Here is an 18,362-nt window from a genome sequence, read left to right on the forward strand (position 1 = left end):
TTTGCCGGGTGTGGACGCCTGGAGGCGTCCGTTGGGGGGAGGGTACTGTCAGGATTCTGCCCTGACAGTCTTGTCTGTCTTGTCCCTGTTCAATGTTTCTTTGTTTGTTTTGTGTCTGAGCACATGGCTCTGTCTCTGTTTGTGTTTGCCACATGCTCCTCTGGTCCAACCTCCCTGTTTCCCATGGTCACGCCCCCTTGTTTAGTCCTTGTCTAGTCCTCGTTTACGTGATTGTGTCCACCTGATCCTCATGTGCTCTGCTCCTTTATATTGTACTCCTTTCCCTCATGTCTCTGCTGGTTCGTTGCGTGCGTTCCTTGTGTGAAAGAGAATTTATTGTCAGTCTACTAGTCGTATTGAGTAGTGTTGTTTTTTGCTCTCCTTATCTGTCTAGCTTTGCATTGGTTCTCTTGAGGTTTATCAAGATTCCTTTGCTTTTGTTATTTTGCTCTAGTCTAGTTCCTGTTTTTTAATTTTGTTCTAGTTTTCGTTAGCCTCTAGTTTGGCTTCTTTTCTTTATTTTGATTTTCGTCTTAGCCAGTTTATATTCCAGTTAGATTCCTGGAATTTGCTTTTTGGTTCTTTCTTTTGATTTATTTGCTCTCAGCAGTTTGATTTTGGTTTTTCCTTTTTAGTCATAGCATGTAGTCATAGATGTTTTATTTTGTTGCTTGTTATTTTGTCTTGTCTTGTTTAGTGTTTGTTCCTGTTCTGTGTCCTGATTCCCCCGGGCTGCCGTTCTCAAGACCTGGCTATCTGACTGGACTGGTTTCACTACAGCTCAAAGTATCAAGCCCTGGCTGCTGTTCTCAAGAACTGGTTAACTGATTGGACTGGGTTCACTACAGCTCTAAGTGTCAATCACTGGTTACCCAAGCTGCTGCCTGATCTCCATTGATATCATTGACTGGTGTTGCTCTATCTCCTTTGCTCTCTAGCCTAGCTTGGTCCAGGTCTGACTTCGGTCATCCTCCTGTTTTCCAGCGGACTGCCCTTTTCTATTGTTTGGACTCACTTCAGCCCTGTTTATTTCAATCTTGTCAATAAATGTCACTCCCTTGATAATTCTGCATCTGGGTCTCTCTCTAGTATCTGCTGTGCCAAGAACCCTGACAAACCCCTCCATAAGCACACACAAATACACTTTCTTTCACTTCCTCCCTCGACTGTCATTTATATGGCAAATCAAAGCTTAAGAACATATTAGGAACAATGGCAGTGTGACCTGCAGTAAAAAGGTCATTTATATTTCATTTATATAAATGAAATTTACATATTTATCCCATCAGGTCCGGCTGCTTTCCTGACGTTCACTTTCTTTAGCGCCCTCCGAACCTCATCCTCCGACACGGTGATTACAGGATCATCGCTGCTCTGCCTGACGCGCTGGTCAGCAGAGACGCATAGCACGATGCTTTGTACTCGCTCATATTCCCGGTCAGAAGAGCCTCAAGCGGCAGTGCGTGTGTTAACCGCAGCACGGATTGTTCTGTCCACCCACGGTTTCTGATTGGAGAATGTCCTTATAGTTATCGTTTCTGTAGCTTGCTCGGTTAGCGTGTTTATAAAGCTCAATGCTACATCCGTGAACTCGCTGACATCAGAAGAACGAATATGTAATATTTTATAATTTTATAATATTGAGTAAATTAATATGTATAAGTGTAAATCCAAATAATTATTTGTAAAGAGGATGACTAGACTCACTGTATATACATAAAGAATGTTCAATGCTATTTAGCAGCATTTAATGTCAGTGTTTGGTAACACTTTAGTTTAGGGACCAATTCTCACTATTCTCACTAAATGGTTGCTTATTAGCATGCATAATACTAGCATATTGGCTGTTTATTAATTCTTATAAACTACATATTAATGGCTTATTCTGCATGACAATATTTTATATCCCTTAATCCTACCCTATACCTACAGTAAACTTAACAACTACCTTACTAACTATTAATTAGGAGTTTATCGAGGCAAAAGGTGTAGTCAATAGTGAGAACTGGTTCCCAAACTAAAGTGTGACAAGTGTTTCACTAATAACATAATTCTTCAGTCTGAATTATAAGGAACAGAAAATTGACATAAACCTATGAAACAATATTGCTTACCACAACACTCCATAACTTCTCCAAGAAAAACTGTACGATAAAGCCAAACAGATGTGAAAAGGGGTGACTCAAGATTTTTAAACTCCCACGAAGCTTCACAAATCATGTTTCTGAATAGTGAGGCGTGCTATGTGTTAATTGGATTTTAACTGTTAGCGTAAGGCAAAAATGAAGGAAGCTGTAATAGCGTTGGAGAATGTACTCTTGCGTATTCATCCACGCAGAAACCATATGAAATTGAAGTGGTGTTAGCAGATGCTGAGTGCACACACACAGACACACTCAGATGGCTTCCTGGATGTTTCATTCATTAATAGATCCATTAAGAGTCTTTTAATTACACTTTGTTCTCCCGCAGAGACACTTCGGTCCCGACCGCACCACACTTCCCCCTCCCTTCCCATCGTACCGCCCATCACTTTTTCTGCTGATGAGGGAGTCCCTGAAAGCACAGAGCGGCCCTGCCCATCCTCAGAACCGTCGCAGGGGGCCCCACAATGCAATTAAGACGAAATCCCAACCTCTGCGAATCAGTCTGTGACAGGAGTCTGAATTATAAGTGAATGTGTGTTGAGTCAGCACAATCAGAACTCAGGGGGTCCACGCAAACATTCTCACTCCTCCATCAAACCAAATATGAAGATGGGAAAACGGATTAATGACGAGCGAGCATGGATAGATGAAATCTGGAAGAGGACGGAGAGAAATAGAGAGAGAGAGAGGTTCAAGTTAATGGAGCTGCAATCTGCTAGCTAACGCCTCAAGACATTGAGATGAATTGATGGGAATAATACAGGCAGGGACAGAGGATAAGCTGAATCACAGAACGTTAATGACCATGTTAACTTTTGGCAGAATGTGAATCAAAATGAGGATGAAGAGAGGGTTTGAAGAAATATTTTTTTGAGAAAATAGCCATTAACACATAGACACTACTCCCTCTTTCTTATAAACATACAAACATCCATTGCGCTCTCTCAACCATCTTGCCAAGAACTGACTATAAACTCTCTTGCTCTGTATCCGTCTAGTTCTGGAGAGGTTATGTCTGTCAACTTGAATCAAAATTCAAAACAAACTCTATTTTAGCTTGTGCAACAGAATGTTATACCACTCACATAAAATGTTTTTTCTTTACTGCTTTAAGTTAATTATAATGAAACTACATATACACTGTTCAAAAGTTTAGGTTGGTTAAGATTTTTGAATATCAACACATAAATAATACAAATATGTAGAATGTACAATCTAAATGCATATAAACAGACACCTTTACCTTCCAGAACACCCTCCTTCTTCAACTCTACCATTTCTCTAGTGTCCAGGGGGAGCTCATGCTTGAGCCCCTCTGTTAGGGACAGAAACATGTACTTGTCGACATTTTGCCTTCTATAGATTTACCCAAATGGTAAACTAGTGTTTAGTTCAACCCTGAATTGAATTTTCAGACGTCATTTGGAGATCCTGAATTAATTAAGACTAGCTGTAATGAACTGGAACTACATTCACCCTGCCTCTATGGCTAAACTGTGCTCACGTATCACGTGTGCTTGGTCAAATAGCATTAAAAGGAACATATGATGAAAAATCTTTTTAAATAATTGACTCTGATGTAGTACTCTATGTAAAGACACTGTGATTTTAAACTGGAAACTTATTTGCAGTTTTATAATTAAACATTTGTAGATTGCTTCTGGAAGTGTGGATGCCAATTTTTAATGATCCCTGATCACGTCAGGCCAGCCTTAAAAGACTCCATGGCACATTTCAGCACAGATTCCTTTGTGATCCCACCACAATGTAATGCAGGCTCTGCAATGAAGCTGTTATTGAAAAATAGTGACAACTGGATACTAGACATGACAACATTGTATATCATTTCTTAAATGACATACATAAACATCATAAAGGAACAACAGCAAAATGGCCCATTTAACCCACTTGACAAACTTATAAAATGAAACCATTAAATAAATAAATAAATAAATAAGTAGTCTCAAATTTAAGTCAAATATCATCATTTCAGTTTTTAGCAATTCGTAATCTCAGTAAAATCTCACTGTTACTCTCTTCATATGTAATATATTAGCCATAAAATCTAAAAGCTGTTTACCGCACACTGTCTACAGTTATGCCAAGAGCTGCTCATTTCCTTGCAATCAACACACACATCTTTATTTCTTTCTGTGCATGGATGGGCAGTTCATATTTTTTGCCATTCTCCACTCATCTCTTATTTTATCAGGATAGATATCAATAAATGTTTTCCTGCAGAAAGAATGGAAACCCCATGGGCAATCTGTCAGTATACAGTAAATATGTTCAACTGTGACATGTTTTATGTGCATGAAGGGAACCTGTTTGTGCGTGAGAGACTGAAGGGTGTTTAAATATTTCTTATTCTTTTTATTTCACCTTAAAGAAAAAAGACTTCTGTATAATTTAAATTTGTTGTCTTATACTTTTAGACTCCACAGAATGCATCCATGCAAACAACAAACATACTGGATACACAACAACCAGCATCTACATGCAACTGTACTCATCGCACATACATCACCCATGAGACACACACATGCGTGGTCAAGCACACACATGTGTCTTGATCAGTCCACACAGCGGGCATAACTACCATACTGATACACAGATAGTCCCATGCTCCCCTCTAGGGTCTCTATAAGTCCAGTGTACTCTAAAAATATAAACACTCTCAACAGAACATCTTTTAACGACAGACAGCACTCAAATAGAGTACAGTCATAATACTCTTTTCTACTTTCTTTCACATCTCATTTATTCTATAGTTAGAAGTTTTATATTTTGTTTAGGACAAACTATTACCAATGATAAAGTTAATAATTCAAAATAAAAATAAGTCATATGAAGAACTAGATATTTAAATAACACCAGCTGAGATTAAAGGGATAGTTTACTCAAAAATGAAAATGCTGTCATTAATTACTCACCCTCACGTTGTTCCAAACCCCTAAAACCTTTGTTCATCTTCGGAAAACAAATTAAGATATTTTTGATGAAATCTGAGAGGTTTCTGACCCTGCATATACAGCAACGCAACCACCATGTTCAAGACTCAGAAAGGTAGTAAGGACATCGTTGTGCACAAAGAAAACAAAAACACCCACAACAACAAACATTTCAACTAAAATAATGCCAATAGCATTAGTGCTATCAAAATGATTATAAAACTAAATATTAAGTGTCTACTTCGGCCATCTGCATTCTGCGACGGTCCACACACCCGCTCATACAACTGGTTGAGTTGTGCACGAGATGGAGCGGAATGCAGAAAAAGAAGTACACCCAGGCCTTAACACACGATAAAGATAATAGAAAGCCAACGTTATGGTGGTCTGCTTATTTATTTTTGATCTGAGAGACACAAGGGTACACTGGGGTCACAGTGAAGAGCGAAGACCTTGGCAAAGTCATGGACTGTTGAGCGACTGACACATTCACACGTATGCTAGCAATGAGTCTGTTAAAAGCAGTGTGTGCATTACATAAGATCAAGAGAATTCTTTCCCCCTCTCTAACACACCTGTTATCAAACCTGCCTTGTAAACTTGAGATGCGTGCAGAGGTAAACATACACATGCACATAAACACTCACACACACAAGAGACGCCGGGATTAATCGCCCCCAGCAGGTGTGAACTTCTAGGAAATGTACGACATGTGAGTTTCCTTGTATGAGGTGCTGTGAGTGTTTGTATGCGCTTGTGCGGGTCTTTCTGTCTACGCATGTATATTTGATTCACAGAGGAGTTTAACCTGAGACTCAAATCCAAACAACCTAACACCTCTCTGGAACACAATGACATTTCTGTTTTAGGACGCCGTGCTCTAAATGCATCAAGTGTTGTCTGTGTGTGTGTTAAAGGGGAATGAGGGCTCATAGCTGCTAAACAGAGCATTTGAGTTGAAGCCAGTCAATACAACAACCAACTACAAGAGACTACCTTTTATTATGTGTGATGAAGTGTTAGTCTATACTGTACTACGGTGGCCGAGAAGTGCAAAAGAAATCACGATTCTGAAAACAAAATAACAAATTACAAACGCAAATGCAAATCTAAAAAACAAAATAACAATTCAGAAAAGACAACAACAATTCCGAAAACATTATAACAATAAGAAAACACAATGACAAATCCGAAAACAAAATAACAAGTCAGAAAATACAACGACAAATCAGACAAACCGGTAGACAAACTTAGACAAACAAAAGTCAAAATAGCTTTTTGGAAAATAGGATTTTGTGCTATGTATACTACTTGTTGCAAATAATGGAATTATCTGCACCTCAGCATTGTAGTAAAAAAAAACAAAAACAAAACACAGTATGCAATAATAACGTATTGAGTGAAAATTATAATTTTAATTCAAATGGATGCCACATTATTGGTACAATAAAGCTCTCCCTACACCCACCCTAACCCTACCCGATACTTTATTTTCAACTTTTGGATTATTTCCTTAATTTTTATTGAAAATAAATGCCTTTCCGATGCGATACGAGATTTGAAAAGGGAGAAAAAAAAAGTTTGGAACTCGAACCCTGGTCGATCGCCAGTCCAAAAACACAATGACACACACTCTATCATCTGCACCACTAGAGCTGATGCTTTAATTGACTCTGCTGTTCTTCTTCTGGTTCTTCCTGTACACCTTGATTGACAGATGTTTCGTCCAATCAGCGATGAGTAATCTCTTCCCAAACCAATGGCGCTGTCTCAAACTATACCTACCTCTTCCGGTTTGTCGGATTTGTCATTGTGTTTTCTGAATTGTTATTTTGTTTTTTAGATTTGCATTTGAGTTTGTAATTTGTTATTTTGTTTTCAGAATCGTGATTTGTTTTGCACTTCTCGGCCACCGTACTGTACAGATTTCATTTAGTATTCACTTTGACATTTTCTCAATTACCCCTTTGTGTTCAGTGGAAGAAATCACATGGTTTTTGAGAGACATAAGGACCATATATGATGGCAGAATTTTCTATGTAAGGTAGAAATTCGAATTTGGCAATTACACCCTGCTCTCAATCAAAAAACACATTGGTTTCCCAACACTTACTAAACTAAAATGCCAGCTGAAAGCCATCAGCAAAGGAAATTTATAGTTGCCTAGCGAGACTTCAGCGGAATAACAGTAGATAAACATAATCATGCACACAGTGCCACTGATGGCAGATGTGGCATATTTTACATACCTTAGTATGTGTGTATATTCAATTGGAATATCAGAAGGAGTTTACTGTGATCCACAAAAGATATTTTCAGATATATTTCCTCATATATTTAAATATGAGGAAAAATATAAACTAAAATTAACTTATGTGGAATTTCAAATGTATTTAATGCTTGAATTTAAGAATGTTTTATCCCGTTTGCTATATTGTAAAATCCAACAAGTTAAGGTAACTAAAACCATTTGAGGAAACTGATTGCCTTAAACCATTTAAGTTTAAAATCTATATTTACTGTATGTGAACTTCTTATTCCATTTGAGCCCACCAAAAGATAATTTTTCTTAATATTAAATTAAACTATAAATCCAGTCAAATAAATTGTGTAGCCGAGACTTGAATAAAAGGCTGTCATACGTGCAAGCCGTTCCGGCGGATGACGTAGGACTAGATATGCTAGTCTCGCGAGTTTGTTTACAGGAGCAAAGGAAGCAAACTTTCCTTACTTAAGCAAAGGAAAAGAGTTTCCTCTTAGCTTAAATCAAAATCCTCCAACATTTTTTTTTTTTTTACAAATCCTTATTTTGTGCTTCTAATTCGTGACCGGCGTTTTATTTTGTTCTCTCTCCACGTTCGTCACTAATTGAGCAACGCCGACGTCAACGTCGTACACGGCAGTTTCCGTGTACGACAGTCAGCGGAAGTGAGAAAAAAGGGTTTATTATGTTTGAAATATGGAGATTTTTCTTACAAAAATGCATGGATTCGCTACAGGAGGCCTTTATTCACCCCCTGGAGCCGTGTGAGGCATGTTTTATTAGGATGCGCACGCTTTATTTCACGTCTTCTGGACTGCTGACAAAAAGCAGCCGGTTACCCCATTGTAAGACTTGGGGGGGGCAGGACAATTTTTAATATAACTCCGATTGGATTCGTCAGAAAGAAGAAAGTCATATACACCTAGGATGCTTCGAGGGTGAGTAAAACACAGGCTAATTTTCATTTTTGGGTGAACTAACCCTGTAATAATATGAGTGCTATTAATACTCAATAGTGAGAATTGGTCTCTATACTAAAGTGATATCAAATCATTAAAAAACTTTAATTAAAATCTCTAGCAATGAATTGTCAGTACCTAGCAATAGCAAGCACACATGCATGTATTAACACAATTAATGGAGCTGATTACATTATGCTATATTGTGCACAGTCATTGTTTTTTAAATAAAGCATCATATAGTCTAATGTTCTGTGGCCTATCCTTGACCTAACCACAGGCTCTACTCTTCACCATATTGGTAACCCACAAAAACAAACCCTTTGAAATCCCAATATAACAGATCATTAAACACTAACAGATCTCCCCTTGTATTAATCTTGTGCAAAAACACACAAATTGAATTCGAATTTCATTCAGATTTGAATGGTGCAAAATCTTAAATTAGAAGACCTGTGTAGCATATAACGTGTTATACATTAATGTGTCTATCTACATTATATATTGCAGAGACAGGTTCCATGTTATTGTGATACTATGAATAATCCAGAGATATCATTCAACATTCAATTCTACTATATATATACAGCACAGTTTTCAAAGCTTTGAGCCTTGTGCTGTGTGCTTTAAATTGTTCTGTGCATCTGTTTCCTCTTATGTAGGGCTAAGGTTACACCTCACCTTAACTATGCTCTCAATGCGTTTAAATTGTTGATGCCTCTTCTCTTGTTAAGTTGGTCATCTTGTGTTGGGTTACACTACCAAAAACAGAAGAAGCTCTCAGTGTGTTTCTGTTTGCGCATATGACCTTTGCTAAGGTCCCTCTGCGAGTTTGGCAGGAAAGCGTCGAGGTCACATTAAGAGTGGAAGAACCGTTCCAAATAAAACACACGTAACAACAGCAGTATTCTATCAGCATGTCTCTGTCCCAGTGACAAAGGACAGAACATTGGATCATGTTTACAACCACATCTGAGCCATATATAAAACCCTTTCATGCTCCCACCTCAGCCATTCAGATCACTCTTCTTTGTTGTTAATCTCTGCATATCTACTGCTTCTAAAAACAAAAAACTGTCAACATAATTCAGCCAGAGGGGCTATTTCAGCATCAAAAGACTGTTTCGATTGTACCCACAGGAATATATATAAAGCTTGTGGTACAGGAGAGGCTGTCTCAGAGCTATAGGAATACACATCTCTCATTGGCTGCATATATTACGTGGTTATCGCCAGCACAATAATGCTTTTACCCAGCCAGAGATCTCAAGGCATACATTCAACCCACTCTCATAACAGCTATAAGAACCACCATAATCTTGCCCTCCCTTACATCGAAAATAGAAACATTTGCATCAGAATGTTATTCATGTGTTTTGTAGTATATTGTACTATCAACCCGCAACTTGTAAATGGTAAACTCACCACATTTTGCAATCGAATTCTATATTAACTAACAAACAACTACATCTACATTGTCAAGCATAAATTTACCAAAACATAAATTCATCAATTAAATATAATTGGTGGTGATACTTGTGTGCAAAATTGATCTGCCCAATCAATAATAGTGTAAAAAGCCTTTTGGCCTTTAATAATTGATCTAAAATATTTTAGCTGACCTGCCATACTGACATCCCTAATTCACAAAAAAATGTGATTTACAGTATAAAGAAATTATACTCACCATATGGTGCAGAGCTGCTATGCTGACTTTAGTGGTTGCACATCGTAATATTTCCAGCATGTGTCACTTTTTAATTGATGAGGCTCCTGGTTGCTGTCGTTGACCAGTTTTGTAAGTGTCTAGCTAGCTAATCTATGTCCAAAAATATTTTATTATTATGCAAAAGGGATACCTCATCCAAAAATGAAAATTATTTCATTTACTCTCATTTAGTTCCAAACCTTTATGACTTACTTTCTTCTGCAGAATATGAAATAAGATATAAGATATAGTGAAAACTATCTTTCTCTTTGTTCTATACATAATGAAAGTCAGTGAGTGCAATGATTTTTGTACCTCGTTGACACTCATTGTACAAGTTAAACAGTTTAACCATTTTTCAAAATACAAAGAACAACACAAGGATGAGTAAATGATGACATAATTAGTTTGAATCATTTTTGGGTGGATTATCCTTTTAAAACCATAATTGTCTAATGGGAAAAGAAAATTTTTATAGACAGAAACTGATGGATATAATGGATAAATGTCAAATAAGCACACCAGCTTACAGATTTAACTTCTTTACAATTTACATTTCAGATGCTCTTTCCTGCGACCTAATTTGATTTGTAAACTAAATTTACAACAACAAATAACCACGACACACATTTAAACAACTACAACACACATATTTTTATGAGAAGCTCTTCAAAGATAGGAGGTCACCCAGACTCTGATTGCCCAGTACAATTTACATGTGCCTGATAAAAAAACATCTAGCACTCAATCAATATAAAACAAAGCACGAGGCAGTGACCTACCACTATCCTGGGATGGAGAAAACAGTGACAGAAAGAAATAAAGAGGAGGAGGAAACACTATCTATCAAACAGCAGAGCTTATGATGGATGCTGTAGAGTTTCAGGCCAGCATTAACATTTATACATGCTCCAATAACAGATTTAACAGCACCATTCAATAAAACACCACCAAATCCCATAAACTTACACTATAGGCTATACGTTATGGCATATTAGAGTCCTTTTACGAAGGACTGTCATCTAACATTCTTCTATCACATACCTCATGGGAGATTTTAGATTTGTGACACTCTGCAAATTCACAGAAGTCACTGTATTATTCATATAAATCAGGTAAAAATATGATGACCAAAGGCCCGTTCGCACTAAGGATGATAAATATAACATTAACAATGAAGATAAGGTTTTTCAAAATCATTATAGTCCACATTACAACTATGACAATATTGGCACAGAGGAACGATATCCTTGGAATCACTTTCAGAGCTGATAAATTATAAAAACAATAGCATTTAAAGCTACACACGACAAAACTGCAGCACGCACTTAAACAAAACATTGTTGTACTGCGTTGTGTGGATGTTAATATAGCTATCGTTATAGTTATCCTACAGTTCTTGGTGTGAACAGGCCTTAAGTGCTTCTTTAGCCAAACAGAGTTAAACAAAACACTTCATTATAGTAAAGCTGTTAATCTGCGAGCACACAATTGAGTACAGAAAAGAGAAAGACAGAAGGTGAATACATGTTGTCACCTGGGCTACTAACAGCCGAGAAGAAAGAATTATATCCACATACAAACACAGTTTAATGAGCTTGAAGCCAGTAGTCTAGAGTTGCCCCATAACAGCAGAACAATATCCCAGAAACAGTGCAGGCAACTTTCCCATTATACACACACAATGACTGTCCATGCCACTGTCAACAAGAGACAAACGGCCCTACCCAGCCGACATCATTACAACTTTAGACTTAAAGAAAGAAAGCAGAGAGAGAAAACACAGGAGAGCATGAACAAGAGGACAGGCTCACACAATAAGAAGAGATGCTAGGCTCTACGATAATGAGACAGAGGGAGAGTGTGGCAACGGTTCTGTGTGAGAATTGTAATGGAGAGTGTTGGAAAAGAGATGAATGAAAAGAGGAGAGCAGGACAGGAGAGTGTTATTAATGAATCAGAGGATGTTAATAAGAGGCAGACGAATGAATCACCCAGTAACAATGAAGTGCTCCAACGATCTGCAAACACCGCAACGCATACAAATATCCGTTATCAATTGCTAGTTGTCCTCCTGTCACGTTACACACACACACACACACACACACACACACACACATTCTTGAGCTGAAAGGATAACCTTTGCACAAACATCATATTTAGCTTGTCTTATGGGTGAATAATGTGTGTGTGTGTGTGTGTGTGTGTGTGTGTGTGTGTGTGTATGTATGTTCAGTCTCTGATTAGGACACTTTGCATCATTACAGTTTGCTTCAAGTTTCCTGATTAAAATCCCATTCACTATTTAAAAGTGACAAATGAACTCATCGCTCAGACTGTGTGTGTGTGTGTGTGTGTGTGTGTGTGTGAGTGTGTGTGTGTGTGTGCACCTGGTATTCATCACGTCCTGGGACCAAATGTCCCCACAAGGATAGTAATACCAGTAAATCTTAATCTTGTGGGGACATTTTTTGGTCCCAATGAGGAAACAAGCTTATAAATCATACAGCATAAAGTTTTTTGAAAATCTAAAAATGCAGCATGTTTCCTGTGAGGGCTAAGTTTAGGTGTAGGGTTGGTGTAGGGCAATAGCACATACAGATTGTACAGTATAAAAACCATTGCGCCTATGGGATGTCCCCATAAAACATGGAAACCCAACATGTCTGTGTGTGTGTGTGTGTGTGTGTGTGTGTGTTTTGGTGCAGCGTTGTGCTGGGGGGATGCGGATGACCTTGTTAAATGCTGAGTGGGCTTTTGTGATTGGTGATCGGTAGTAATTAATGTCTGTTAATCTCACCTGACACAACACTTCAGGAACATTGATGCTGATTTAATCTGTCATACAGTCAGCATCATGTGACTTTAGAGTCTAGATGTGCATCTCTTTATGTAATTACATATAAAGATAAATACTCTAATTAAATAAAAAATAACATAATATAATACAAATATGGTTTTTACCTCATTCATTCCAAATTAACAACCTCTTTGCAAACCTGCATTACTTTGTGACTGGATCACAATATAATCCAGGTTGAAATGTGCCACTCAAACTGATAAGGTCTAAGTGAAAAGATCAGGGAGTGTGCTAAAATTTAGCCACTTTTCTATTTATGGCATTTTAAAAAAGACATTCAGAGTGGCAGATTCCACAAAGAGCTACACAGCAAAAAAAAAAAAAAAGGATTCAGCTGCAACATAAAATGTGAAAAAAAAACTTTTTTAAGCATTAAATATTAGTACTTTAGGATTTAATACTCAGTACTAATATTATGTTATTATATTAGTGCTATTATTTATAAAATAATTATTACTAAACATTATATTATATTAGGTTACACTTTATTTTAAGGTGTCCTTGTTACAGTGTAATTATACATTTAAGTACTGAATAATATTAATTAACTACATCTACTTACTATAGTGTTAGGTTTAGGATTAGGGTATGGTTTATGGTTATTGCATGTAATTATACAGAATGTTGTGGTAATACTATAGTAATTACATGTAACATGTGTAACAAAGTCACCTTAAAATAAAGTGTTATATTATTTTATATTATTATATTATATTATATTATATTAGCTATAATATATCTATAATATCTATACTTATATACACTATATTACCCCAGGACCAAAAATTAAAAATGTGGACCAAATCACAATGTGCCACATTTTTTTTATCTAAATTTCTGATATCATGTAAAAATGTCAACTTCACTCCTTGCATTGAAAACAAGAATCATTCCTCTAAGCCACAACATCTTACCCCAACAGCTAATTATTTCATCAATTTAAACTTTATTTAACGGTCAACCCAAAACTGTAGCCTGAGAGATATAAGACAGAATAGGACATAAATAGACAGGAGACATAAAATGTAAGATGATTTGAAGTTTGTGTAAGATACTCTCATTCAGAATCAGAGAAGGAAAGGGAACTACAGAAGCAGACAGCACTCCATGAAATACGTACTAAGCAGCTCTTTCTCTAGTTTTGTGCTGACAGGCAAAAGTGTGCTTTTGAGGAGCCAACACTATATAAGTGCTCTCTCTCTGATCCTCTCCATCAAAAGGCTGGCAAAATCATCCAGTCAACATTAGCATAACAAAAGCACAGGATGTAAGCTTTACTGCAGCAGCCCAAGCTATACAACCCAAACTGACAGAAAACATTTCTTACTTTACTGCGCCAAATACCACCAACCGCCACCATTTTTCATAGACGTAATTACCACTTGGCGTGAGGCACTTTGCGGCAGCAGATGCCACGTTACGGGACTATGGTTTCCATGGTGATTACTGTGATTTACTTGGGATACACATGTCATAAATATCCTACCCTAGTGACATGTGCAAAGCTGGGCCCTTAGAAAGGATGGGACCCTCCGGACAGTGGATTTGTGATGACTGGATCTAGTTCAGCATTTCCCAAACTTTCTTGTCTATCCCTATACCAAAGTCCCATCATAAAGGCTCAACAACCCCTTCATCGGGATTATCATTAATATTATTAAAAATCACCATTCTAAAATGCACTTTTATTTTCAGCATATTTTGTAAAGATTTTAACAAGCACAATAGGAATCCCACTATATTCCAAGTATTCCCCACAGCCCGCTTAAGTATCTAAAATAACTCTTGTGGTCTAGTGCATAATCTGGTCCAAAATCAGCCCTAGTGAGAAAAACCCAGGTCTCACCTGTACTTCTAAGCAACATAAGCACAAATGCAAATATTCACAGGCAGTTCTTCAGACTGTTATTATCTCTGTTTGAAATGTGCCATGGGGAGCTCACTGTTCTATTTAAAAAATCTGCATTTAATGTTCCTTTAGGCCATGCAAAGTATTGTACTTTGCATTACAAAAAAATCAAGTTTCTTTTTTTTTTTAAATTAACCATTTGCTGGGTAATCCCTTCCCATGTTTTATCAAGAAAGCCAGAGGGGTCTCGAAGTCATGTACATGCTGCAAAATCACATTTATTCAACCACAAACCAAATCACTTCCTATACCTCATTTTTAAAATCATAAATATCATAATAATGTTTAATATCATAATAATAATAAATAAATAAACCTCTTTTTCCTCCTCTTTTCTGGATTTCACTTCTACTTTAAAGTAGATTGCATACTCATGTGTCTTAATATTGTGACTCATAAAGATAAATGCTTTGGATAGTCAAAAGCATCAGATAAATGAAAATTGTAAACATAAATTTAGCAATTGTCCACTTTATCAAACTCTACAGACCTCCGTGCTGTCAAGGGCAAAAAAAAAACTATGTGTAAAATTTCCAAATGTTAATAAAAGTATGTATGGGGGCAGCATTTTGCTTTTGTTTTATGCATAAAAACAGATTTATATGAAATGCAGCTTTTCATAAAGCTAACTTGACTCTACTCAATAAAGGAAAAAAGACTTTGTAGAATGCATAATGATCCCTCAGGAAAGATTAAGACACATACAACAGTTTGATTTTGTTATCCCATGATATGTTAAATTATAAGCCACGAGTCCTACATGTTACCTGCCTCTTCAATTGAATGATTTATTCAGGGTAAATGTCTCATTGGGGTTAATTATGTAAACATATGACCCCCGCACAAACACACACAAAGACACTCACAAACACATGGCTTCTAGTGGTGGGTGGGGGGACAGAAGGGAGGGAAAGACTGGAACCGCTCATAGTAAATGAGACTGTGACATTTTTATGTGCGCATGAAGGATCGCGGTGTGTATCATGTTCGTCGGTGATCGTAAATTAACAGGTGTTGTCAAAAGGGGTACAGAGACATGCAGCGAAATGATCAGGACGATTACAAAGCGATGTGCAGCTCTAGGTCCCAGACAACATAAACGCACTATATCGACACACGCTCTTCAGTAGAGACTAGACGATAGACAACCTTCAAAGTCTCAAGGATCACATTCACTCATACACACTGTGATATACAGTGGAAATGTTCATTCTTAAAGGGATAGTTCACTGCAAAAATAATCATTTGCTCACCCTCATGTCGTTCCAAACCTGTCTTTCTTTCTTCTGATGAAAATAAAAGAAGATATTTTGAACAAACTGTTTTTATCCATACAGTGAAAGCCAGACGAGTTCAAAACAACATTGAACCCCACTGACTTTTACAGTATGGATGAAAAATGGAAGAACATTGTCAAAATACCTTATTTTGTTTTAAACAGAAGAAAGAAAGCCATGCAGAATTCGAAATGACATGAAGGTGAGTAAATGATTGGTTTTGTTTGTTAAATGTCATGCCAGCAGCATCGAGAACCCAGATTGGTTTAGTTTTGATCGGTCAACAATGACACTTAACTGACACTATATTTTATATGCCACCTAAACAGCCTTATTTTTGAGCTCCCATGATCCCAGAGGTCTTTCAAAACCAATCATTCATCAGCACACATGTCATAACTCAAAGAGATTACTTATGTCCCTGTCAATCCTACATGCTAATGCCACCCTCACTATTTGAACTCAACGGAAGTCGACAGATTTAGATTACAGCAGAACTCATCTTATTTGAAGCAAGACAGAAGGTTTGAAGATTGGTTTTAGAGTGTTTTGGGCAACTCACCGGGTCTTTTTTCTACTTTTCTTCCTCGACTGCCACAAAGCCGGACTTTGGAGATGAGGATGAGGATCTGTTTCTGGCAGAGTGACTTGTTGCTCTTGGGGCAAGGCTTGCGTTTGGTGGAGATCTGTCGGTTGGCCTGGGGGTCCTTGACTTCCCTGCGCTGCCGGATCAGCGAGCTGGCGAGGGCAGCCATTTTGCTGTGCCCCGCTCACCCGTAGGGCGCAGAGGGCGTCAGTGGGCCGCCCACCTGTCCGATCACCCAGGGCCACAGAGGACAGGAGCAGGAGACAGTAGACGTTTGGAGAACAGCGGGGTCTCCCACAATAACCAAGGGGAGAATGCGTCACAACTTGGTAGGAAACAAAAAGGGGCTTGGTTTTAGAGGGGTAAAGGGGGTGGGGCAAAACAGTTGTGAAGTTCACAATAAACTTTATTTGTTTCTTTGGCTATAAAATAGTCCCTGGAATGCAAAACTCCTGGTGTTGTGATTCTGATGAACGGCAGCTGTCGTTGTTGGGATTGTTTGCTGTATTTCAGGTCTCGTTATACAGCATACGGACTGGAATAGTGGCAGCTGATGATCCATGGAGCCGTACTGGAATTCTGGAAGATAAGTGAGCCATCACAGCACCACCATACCCTCTAACCGACTCTATGCCTGAAGCTTCGAGCTCCCAGAAGCCCTGGTCTCTCCCTTCCCTGCCACGATTTACTGTGGGATCGATCTTCAGAAATCACCCGGCTCAGAAATCATTCTGCGAGTTCAGAAAAAAGGCATAAATTGTCCAATTGCTTTATCCGTACGGCTCCACATATCAGTGAGATCCTCGTAAAATGGAGACGATCGACGGATGCATAAAACAAACTAAAATACAGATCCTACTGAGAAAAGGAACAATATCCTGAGACAATCTTAGAGAAACTCCATTACCTGATTCCGAAGTATCGCATCCAAGACACCGTGACTACAAAAACACCAAAAACAAAGACAGACACACTGAGTAAAAGTCAAGAACTGGTGTCGTCAACCCTGGACTTGTCTGTGGATAATCAGATGGATAAGGATGAAAGGAATCGGAAGTTCTCTCCCTTCTCAGCCCTTCTGACATTCCCCTTTGCTCCTTCTCCCTAAGCTCCCGAGAGAGTGTTTGTAAATTCCAAGGGCTTCCGCAGATAGAGGTGACATTCATGAACGAGTGAGAGCGCAGGAGAGCGGAGGGGAGCACCAAGCCTCCCCCAGACTCCCGTAAGGCAACCAGGCAGAACACTGAGGAACTCGTAGCTCCGTGTCCTTCACACCACTTGAGAGGAGAGGTGGGAGGGAGGCACGAATGGAGGGATGAAACGAAGGAATGTTAAGGATGGATGGTGCACATATCTGTTTGTCCGGCTTCACATGCTGTAAAGGTCCCGTTTGAAGAAGGTCCCCAGGAGCTGTCGGGTTTGTCCCAGCGCTCCTGTCTTCAGTTTTAGCCCAGTTTTCACTGCTTAAAGTATTCTCACCCCTGCAGGCGTGGGTAACAAGGTCTCTTCAGCAAGGCACCTCTGAATCTGTGCGAGAATGTGAGAATTTATGTGTGTGTGTGTATGAGAGTGATTGAGAGAGTGTGTGAATGTGTGACTCTCCGTCTCTCTTTTTTGCTCTCCCTCCCGTCCCCGCTCACAGTGAGTTACAGAGCCAACACTGGCAACATGCTTTGCTTTGCTCCCTCGTTCTCTCTTTCCA

General features: G+C 38.4%; 1 protein-coding gene across 1 annotated transcript in view; it reads right to left on the minus strand.

Moving 5' to 3' along the window:
- LOC306883352 (fibroblast growth factor 11-like) overlaps window positions 1-16,829 on the minus strand; it is a gene marked incomplete at both ends in the record, with an annotated part of 54,134 nt that extends 37,305 nt beyond the window's left edge. Inside the window, one exon of the mRNA XM_079438542.1 lies at window positions 16,637-16,829. Within this exon, the coding sequence (XP_079294668.1) occupies window positions 16,637-16,829 (193 nt within the window). The remainder of the gene's footprint in view (window positions 1-16,636) is intronic.
- Between the last annotated feature and the right edge of the window lie 1,533 nt (window positions 16,830-18,362).

This window comes from Barbus barbus (assembly GCF_936440315.1).
Source record: "Barbus barbus genome assembly, chromosome: 2".
Classification (NCBI taxonomy): Eukaryota; Metazoa; Chordata; class Actinopteri; order Cypriniformes; family Cyprinidae; genus Barbus; species Barbus barbus.